At 39.2% G+C, this 8,999-nt stretch overlaps 1 protein-coding gene across 1 annotated transcript; it reads left to right on the top strand.

The window, feature by feature from the left end:
- The first annotated feature begins 258 nt into the window (after positions 1–258).
- On the top strand, positions 259–8,175 carry timp2b (TIMP metallopeptidase inhibitor 2b). The gene is made up of 5 exons (XM_029438274.1): positions 259–635; positions 6,014–6,114; positions 6,206–6,311; positions 6,423–6,547; positions 6,852–8,175. The coding sequence occupies exons 1-5, from the start codon at positions 506–508 to the stop codon at positions 7,047–7,049; spliced, it is 660 nt and encodes a 219-aa protein (XP_029294134.1). The 5' UTR covers positions 259–505; the 3' UTR covers positions 7,050–8,175.
- Positions 8,176–8,999: the final 824 nt, after the last annotated feature.

Genomic DNA, 8,999 nt, shown 5'->3' with positions numbered 1-8,999 from the left:
TCGGGATGACAAAACCACAAAATAGATTTTCTGCTCACAAAGATGAAAGTGTGTGTGGCTGAGGGTGAGTCTCACACACACAATCATCCACCTCGTCATGCGACATTAGCTATTGTGACAGAAGGTGACGGGGTTTGCGGATGGGTGTGAAAACTTTGGGAGCCCCTGACCTCCACAGTGCGGCTGCAGCTCACTGGCTGAGCCCTCAGCAGGGGAGGAGTCTGCCGCCCGCCTGCAGTAATAAAATGCGGCTGCTCCTGACGGTAGTGGAAAACAGATTTGGAGGAGGAAGTCTCTGTGTCTGAGTGCAGTCTTCAACAGGAATGAACTCCCTCTCATGCCTTGTGCATATCATACTCTGACAAGTGGACCGTCTGTTATTCACGTGAAGCTGGGGACATTGCTGGTGCATCTCCATTAAACCGTCCGGACTGCTCAACTGTTCCTTCACATTTTTTTTATTTTTTACCCCCCCCCACACCTCTTTTAAATTAAGTTTTCTAAGATGATCTGGACGGCGAACGGATGTTTTGTCACTCTGGCCATCCTGTTTCTGTGGCGAGTGGAAGAAATAGCAGAAGCCTGCAGCTGCTCCCCTGCGCATCCTCAGCAGGCGTTTTGCAACTCAGACGTCGGTAAGTTGATCCACTAAGTCAAATGAATGAATATGATTCAGCATTTGGTCATTATTTGTTTGAATATATGAGGATTTAATTTGTTTCTGACGAAGAAGCTGTAAATGCTGAGAGGGAAACTTTCCCTACTCTTGTGTTTACAATTACAGGGGGAGGAGGAAGATGGAATTTTCTGTCTCTCAATCTTTCTTTCCACTGCCCTCCTCTCTTTTCCCTCTTTCTCTCTCTAATCATCTGTTGATATTCTTCAGTCTTGATAGTGACAGAAATGCACTTTGTCTCATTTGCCAACTATTGTTTAGCCAACGTTTTGATCTACAGTATATTGAAGGCACCAAATGTAAAATATTTGCAAAGTTTTTTTTTTTACAGCATTTGCTTACAAAAGCATTTTTACCACATCCTTATCGACGTTCTCGAGTTTTAATTGTTATTTATACTATAATCAGATTCCGGTTTATTAACAAGTAGGTTTTCACAAACAAGGAATTTGCTAAAGTGTGTTGGTACATAACATTAACATAGTAAGAGAAAATGAAATTGTCAATAAAAGCAAGTATTGCAACAATCTAGAATATATGAACATTACAATGCAAATAGGATAAATACATGTAGTGATAGTTTTGTGCAAAATTGTCTAAGGAATGTGCAAAGGTACCCCTGTAACTATCACTTGTGGAGTTTATGTTTCATAAGAGAATCACAGACATGGTAATATTTCATCCTGGTGATTTAAACTGTGGATAAAGGCTCATTAGTATCATGCAACCATAAATTACCCCTACCATCCTCAACTCAAAGGTTGAGCGGTTTATGTTGCACTTCCTTAATTACTACTAAATGGCAATTTCATTTGCTCTTTCTCAAAGGTCATGTGGATCCTTTCCGTCTTATGTTTGAACTATTACAGAAAACTGCTTGTTGCTGCATCAACACAGGCCTTAAGCTAACGAGAGTCTCAACAGTGACCAGCTTGTGTAGCTATTTAAATTGGTGGTTTGCTGTGGGTCTTTTTTCTTGGTTGTGAGCTGGCTGAGTGTGTGGTATGTATACAGAAGCTGACTTATTCAAAGGTTTCTCTTTAGCATTGGATTCCATGGCTCTGGAGGGTGAAGAAACCACATTATCCTGCGGGAGAGTTTACTGTAAAGGAAAGAAATAGACTTTTCAGCAGTTCCTTTTACCTTTCTCGTCGAGAATTTCAAAGTTGCTGCTTCTCGAATGCAGCAAGGTAGAAACTTGGAGTTTTGTAAGACACTTGGAGAGTGAAGAACGTTAACTAAGAGGACATTTAACTTAGATTTAAGTACTATTTCTTGTTACAAATATTACAGTATCGAAGGGTATAGGGTAGTAGACTGCTACTACTACTGCTACTACTACTAAAAATAATAATAAAAAAATAGTTTTCTTCCAATAGTCTTCTTTTTATAATGAAACAGACTGAATTAATTGCATATGATATATTTTTACTTTTTCTAAACGTAACTTATAACTTGCGTAACAAATGGCAAATGCACTTAATAATAAATACAACTCTCTTATTTTGACATAGAAGATAGATAATATTCATTCTCATAATAATTGTTGTTATTATTTTAAGAAATTGTACATTATCCTTATCACTCCACAGTTTAAGGTGATTCATTTAAAATCAGTTCTAGATGCAGGCTTTCAGGTAGAAGGCACAGGGCTGTGGTTTTTTTATTTTATTTAACCCTAAACTAATGTGCTGATAGTCTTCTACACTTCCAGACTGATTGGTTTAATTTCCTGAGGTCAGGTCCTAACATGACCTTCACCACCCTGCTCCTTCTTCAGCACCATGAATAGACCCTCCTACTGACATAAACTATCACTTTGTCAAGGAGATCAGCCTTTCTGGCTAAAAGGTTCTCGTGATGTTATTTACATGTAAAGTCACTGCGGCTGCTACATAGAAAATGAATGGGTGGACGACTTTGCAAAATGATGAGATGCTTTGTTGCGCTGGTACATTGCCAGCTCTGCCTTTTTGTTTTGTAGGCTTTTTCCTTCCGTTTTAATTGTTGTTTGTTTCTCGTCTACTATCGTCTGAACTGTAGGTGACTGGCATTTGTGTTATGATGAATCAAAGTTCTTTTTGGAATAACTACAGTATTAGTATGTTAAAACATATGGTATTTCCATGTCGCTTCTGCACAGTAAGACATTGCCTTGAGGAAACCTTACTTACTGTCAGACAGTTTACTGAAGTGAAAGTATTACTTAAGTTGCACAGACGTCTGTTTCTGGGAGTGTATGGAAAATTACTCAAGAAGTAGCTTGCAAACTTTGTTATAGTGTCTCAAGTGAAACTTTAAAAATGAGGAAGTGCAGTCAAAGTTTGCAGAAACTACACATTTGTGTGCAATTATTGCAGCATTAGGTCCCTTGCAACTTCTGTTGTATTTTTCCTCCAATGAGTAGTTTGAAGAGTTCAACCATTAATTTTAAAGTCTGATCAAACTAGTTTCAACTGGTTAGTTTCCACCACTGCCCCTAGTTGACCTCAGATTTCAGTATTTTACTAGAGCCTGGCTCATTTCTCTCTACATATACTGGAGTAAACCAAAACAGAATACCAGCAGGTCCGCTATAGTTGTAAACATGTAATTCCATTTGTCTTGTAAAAAAAAAAGACAGAGCAGGAACAAAAAAATATTTCCTCCATAAATTGAAATCCATCCCTTGGGTCCTTGGCTGAGGCAGAGGAATGCTGTGCCGTCATATGCTGCGTCCATTATGTATTTGCAGTTTGTTTCGCAATTCTCTGTGATTTGTAGAGTGTACCTGCGTCGCTTTTGTGAACAAGGAAAAGGAAATCATTTGAGATCTTGAAAGAACGCCAGTTTTCTAACGCGACTTCCGGTATGAACACGGCCCTGAGCTGCAAGCTGTGTAAACAGCGCTGCCATTAAAACCAGATAGACTGTGTGCATGCTCTCACAACATCTGCTTTACACTCCAGCATCACCGGTCATAATGCATTGCATCGATCTGTCCGGCAGGTTCATTTTAATGTGCTCACTGAAGCAAAAAAACACTTTGATTCGACTATTTTATTTCCGACCAACTCATTTTTTTTAGGATACTGCACGTAAACATTTTGTACATCAGCGTCATCCTGTGCAATCCACAAATGGAAGATAGAAAGAGAAAAATTCAAATTCAAAAAGTACATATGTGGTGCCAGAAACACAAACTATCAGCCTATTTGGGCACTGATGGAATGATGACAGGTTTTAAACTATTTTTTTTTTTTAAGTAAACAAAAGGATAATGGTGATTTTAAACCCATGTGTCCTTGTGGAGGTTCAGCAGAGGAGTCGGTTTGAATTTGTAGTTTAGTGTTTCTCATTCAAAGTCTCACCACTTTGTGGTTTCTCTGAAGGATGTACAGGCTCTGCAATTACATGACATGCATTTGCTTTCTTCTTCTCTTTTTCCTCTTTGTTTTTTAAAGCGCTCCCATCACCACAATACTACATGCAAAATAATGTGTTTATTGTTTTAGTAACTAGCTAATTAGATGCTTCTTAGTCCCCAGTTTTCTGAAACTCATGATTTTTATAGGGCTTGGTCAGCCCGTTCCAGAAAACATCATCAGGTCGTGTGCGAATGATGTATACACTGTATGTCAGTGCAGGAAATGAGGTCTGAATGAATTTCACTTCAGGAACAATAATTACAACAGACAATAATTCATGTATTAGGGCTTCAGTAAAATGGGTATCGGAGCTTGTTTTGAATTTTTATGATCCTAGAATCGGTATGTTATGCAAATAATGAATGGTAGCAAAACCTCTTATTATAATTGGTCTATTTTGGGCACGTTGAATTCAATTTAAATAACCATCACCATCACAAAGTAGTTTTTAAAGCAGAAATCCTCAACTTTTGTGATTTGTAAGCCAAAGCCTTCTTCACTTGTGTAGATTATCATTCGGTGCAGTGTCATTCTAAATCGTATTTGTCGTGCGTACAGCTGTGTTTGTCAGGATATCTGCTGCCTCACGGCAGCACGCAACTTGCACAGCTCAGTGTTTTGCACATTTTCCTGGCTATAAAACTAAATCCTCCCTCTCTCTCTGTTCTGCTCTCTGCCTCCTCTTCTCCCTGTCAACTTGGATGTTTGTGACCGTAGTGCTTTTGAAAGGGCTTCTCCCTGTACACACAAGACAATGTTAGGCTACTTCTGCAGCGTGACTGCTAATCATGTCCGTTCTCTCCTCTGTTCCCCTGCCTCGTGAATGCAACCACCCTCATCACTCCATCACTCTCTCCATCTGCGCACACACTCTCCTTTTCCCCCTGTTTTTCTTTTTTTTAAGGGTCGACTCTTTAGACCCTTAAAAGGAGATATTCTCTAAGCCTCTATTGTCATGGAATTAGGGCACATGTGGCTCGCAGCTTCATACCCCGTTATATAAAAAGTAAATGAAAAGGCTTGATCTTATTTGGTAAGGAAGCAGGCGGGTGATGGTCTGAGGCAGTCAGTAGCTGCCACCTTGAGAAGGCAAGGACTTAAACTGCGACTTCGGAGAGAACATCTGTTAAACATTAACTGTATGACTTTGTAAGTGTAGTAGTCATGTGCATGTGCATGTGCATGTGCATGAGATGCCAGTAATCCACAGGTATTCAGGTGGCATATGATCAATGCTATACTGTACTTCAGCGTTTGGATTCGCATGACGGAAGCAGTGACTGTGTCATATTTTTGTGTTGAATACTCAGTTTTTGAGCTCAAAGGCTCATCCGTATGGCTCTGATAATATTTTTCCACTTGAACTGTTGGATTTCTTTTTTTTTCCCACATCCCAACCTCTCTGAATCTGGGAGTTGGAACTTCAGAGTGTGAGAGAGAGAGAGAGAGAGAGAGAGAGAGAGAAAGAGAGAGAGAGAGAGAGAGAGAGAGAGAGAAAATGAAAGGCTGCACACGAAAGGAAGAGGGGCTGATTTGCATGTCAGCACCTCTATCCAGACAGAGAGGCAGGCCGGCAGAGAGGACTGGGGGCGTAGGGGAGCATTCTAGTTCAGCTTTTCAAAGATTGCTGACTGGCTTCCTCCTGTGTCGGCCCAGGAGCCTGGGAGCAGGCAGCACACATTCCTCCCTCTGATTGCAGCTGATGAAACACTCATGTTGCCTCTGTCTTCCCAGCACCTGGCACATGCAAACTCCTCAGATCCAAGCCACAGCAATGTGTTGTGGCCGACTCCAGCATGCCAAACCTGGGCAGGGCTTAGATCAGATACAGACAGACCCAGATTCTGTTCTGTTTTAACATGACAATAGTGTTTGACTTTGAAACTTTGTCTTCAGATGCAATGAATGTAAATGTGTTGTCTCTTTCTAGTTATCAGGGCAAAGGTAGTTGGAGAGCAGGAGGTTGACGTTGGCAATGACATCTATGGAAACCCCATCAAGCGTATCAAGTATGACATCAAACAAATGAAGGTACGTGCGATAAAGCTATCGTTTTCATGTTGGTGTATAAACTCAATTCCAATATGAATCTAAATGTTCTTTGCTCTGTTTGAATTGTCAGATGTTCAAAGGTCCCGCCAACGATATTGATGCCATCTACACCGCTCCCACTTCTGCAGTGTGTGGAGTGAATCTGGAGAATAATGGCAAGGAGTATCTCATCACAGGTACGACTTTTACCACATTTCAAATCTCACAGTATTAAATATAATAAATATTGTTCCTTGATACGTCTTTGTGTTAGTTTTTTTTTATATGTATTTTTCTTCCTCCTGAAGGCAAACTGGAGACTGATGGGACGATGCATATCACACTGTGTGACTTCCTTGAGCCCTGGGATGCCCTGAGTGACACCCAGAAGAAGAGCCTGACTCAGCGCTATGAAATGGGCTGTGATTGCAAGGTAGAAAATGACCACAAACTAAAATCTTGAAAGACGCAGAGTTCAGAATGAGAAATCCTTTATTAGTCCCACAATGAGGAAATTGACGTTGTTACAGCAAAAGATCAAGAAAGTAAATTGTCGAGTACACAATAATTAAATAGAGTAACAGTACTATAAGTACACAGTCGTTGATAAAAGTTGTAAAAGTGAATATTGCACATGGCAGTGATCATTGCACAACATTGGTGGAATAGTCTGTTTTGGTGTGGAGTTGCAAGACTTGTAAATTTAATCCCCGATTTTTTCCTTTTCCGATCCTCAGATCACCCGCTGCACCTCCATCCCCTGCGTGTTGAACAGCCCGACTGAGTGCCTGTGGACGGACTGGTTGATTGAACAGAAGGTCAACGGAAGGCAGGCCAAACACTTTGCTTGTATCAAGAGGAGTGATGACTCTTGTGCCTGGTACAGAGCGGCAGCACCGCCCAAAAAAGAATTCATGGACATCGAAGACCCTTAATTCCACCACTGTCCAATAGTCTGAGGATGTCTAAGATATACTAAGATACAAATGCAGTCAAATACAGTTTTTTTTTTTTCTTCTTAAGAAAGCCATTGGGGTTGTGCTCTCTGTGGTGAAGTTGTTTTTATTTACAGGACTCATTATGTTTTTAATCAACAGTCAGTCATGATTCAGCACTTTCAGACACTTCTGCCCCTAAAATCGAAAGCACTTCTTCATAAACCACTTCTCCCTCAGCTGAAATAAAGGGATAATCATTACAATTCCATATTCATAGCATTTTTGTTCTTGAGCAATTCATTCACTACTTTTTTTTTTTTTTTTAAACCAAAGGTATTGTTTAACGTGAACTATAATTCTATAATGCCATACATACATACATACCTATAACTCAAAGTGTATCAATTCTGTGAATCTGTGTGTGTTCATAAATAACATTAGCTGGCAATTGGCGCCCTGATTTGTGACAGCAGCGCTATCACAAGGAACAAGTGCCACCTCTTTCCTGTCCTGCTTCAGATTCTTTCTTTTGCTGAAAATGCAAAACTCTTCCCCTCTGTTTTTTTTGTTTGTTTTTTTCCCCCAGGTGTGACACACCTGTTTCGAGTGAATACAATCAGTGCATTTGCTAATAGTTTTTCTTTAATTAATCCTGAATAAAGAAGAATGCACTTTGAACACAATTGTCACAGCAGTCATATTGTCTCTAATGAAAAAGAGGATTGAATCCTTTTATTTTGTATTTTTTTTTTATATTACAGCTCTTCTCTTTGTAATGCTTTAGTGTACAAGCATATTTTTATTTAAGAAGGTTATATGACAACACACATTTTATGTGCATTAAAGGTCAAATTGTAGGCCTTAATTGTCCGCTGTCTGACTGGCTCATCCTTTAGGACAGTGGTTAAAGAACATATTGTAATCAATCATCCATTTACTTGCAGAGCCTTTGATATGACTATAAAAGTGTTGAGAAAATTGAAAAAGATTCTTCATTTGATACTGTAGTCAAGTATGATGTCTTGTGCTGGTTTCACATGAGACGTTTGAGATTATTTTTGCATGCATGTCCAGCTGAAACAATACTGTACATTGTGACTATTATATTAAATGCCAAACCCTGTTTTGTTGTTTTGCACTGGTTATTTTCACATGAATGGGCAATGTATTCACATCGACAAGACTCCAGCATTCAATGATAATTAATTCCAAAGAATTTAAATTAATCAAAGAATCAGAGTGGCTTCATTTGCTAGTTATGTACACACAATAAACATACTCTGTTTTAAGTGACACAAATCTAACTAGTAACTGGCACACATGGTATAGAGAACAGGACTTCACTTTTGTTCTAGGGAGGTAGAATTCATACAGCAGGCAACAGAAAAAAAACATCAAAATAAACTTATGTACCATGTATAATTTTCAGTTTCTTAAATCAGTATTTAACATACTTAATAGAGACAGGGTCAGTAGTTACAGTAGGCTAGATATTTTAACAGCAATCTACTGCCGCTTAGTGGAGACAACAAAATGTGACATTCAGACTTTTCTTCACGAGCCCATCTATGTGCACAGATGTGTCGCTAATTATCAAAATAATATTAAAAGTTAACTATATAGCACTGTTACTGTTGGATTTATTAGTCAAATTACAAGTCTGTGTACCTTTTTATATGGATTAAATCTGCGGGCATTTTACGATAATGAAATATTTAGTAAAATCAGTAGCACTAGGGAAATTGACACTAGAGAAGCGACTTCATTCCTCGAGGGATTTTAATGTGAGCGAGAGGCAGCTTCTCTTGGAAACAGTAATTCAAGCCTCACATAACTGCAGCATAAAACCACAACCTAGGATTTATTGGCGCTCTTTGTTGTTACATTACATTACAAATTGTTAACATGTATCGCGCCGATAGCTTCAATGGTAAACAGCGCTGGCTG

This window comes from Cottoperca gobio, chromosome 8 (genome assembly GCF_900634415.1).
Source record: "Cottoperca gobio chromosome 8, fCotGob3.1, whole genome shotgun sequence".
NCBI classification, from domain to species: Eukaryota; Metazoa; Chordata; class Actinopteri; order Perciformes; family Bovichtidae; genus Cottoperca; species Cottoperca gobio.
The sequence above is the reverse complement of the archived record's forward strand: the minus strand, read 5'-3'. Positions and strand labels throughout refer to the sequence as shown.

Bases quoted from the DNA above. Each gene is read 5' to 3' on its own strand.
- timp2b (XM_029438274.1), top strand. From the start codon at position 506: ATGATCTGGACGGCGAACGGATGTTTTGTCACTCTGGCCATCCTGTTT. The intron at 636-6,013 runs GTAAGTTGATCC...GTCTCTTTCTAG, and splicing joins GTTTTGCAACTCAGACGTCG to TTATCAGGGCAAAGGTAGTT. The intron at 6,548-6,851 runs GTAGAAAATGAC...TCCGATCCTCAG, and splicing joins AAATGGGCTGTGATTGCAAG to ATCACCCGCTGCACCTCCAT.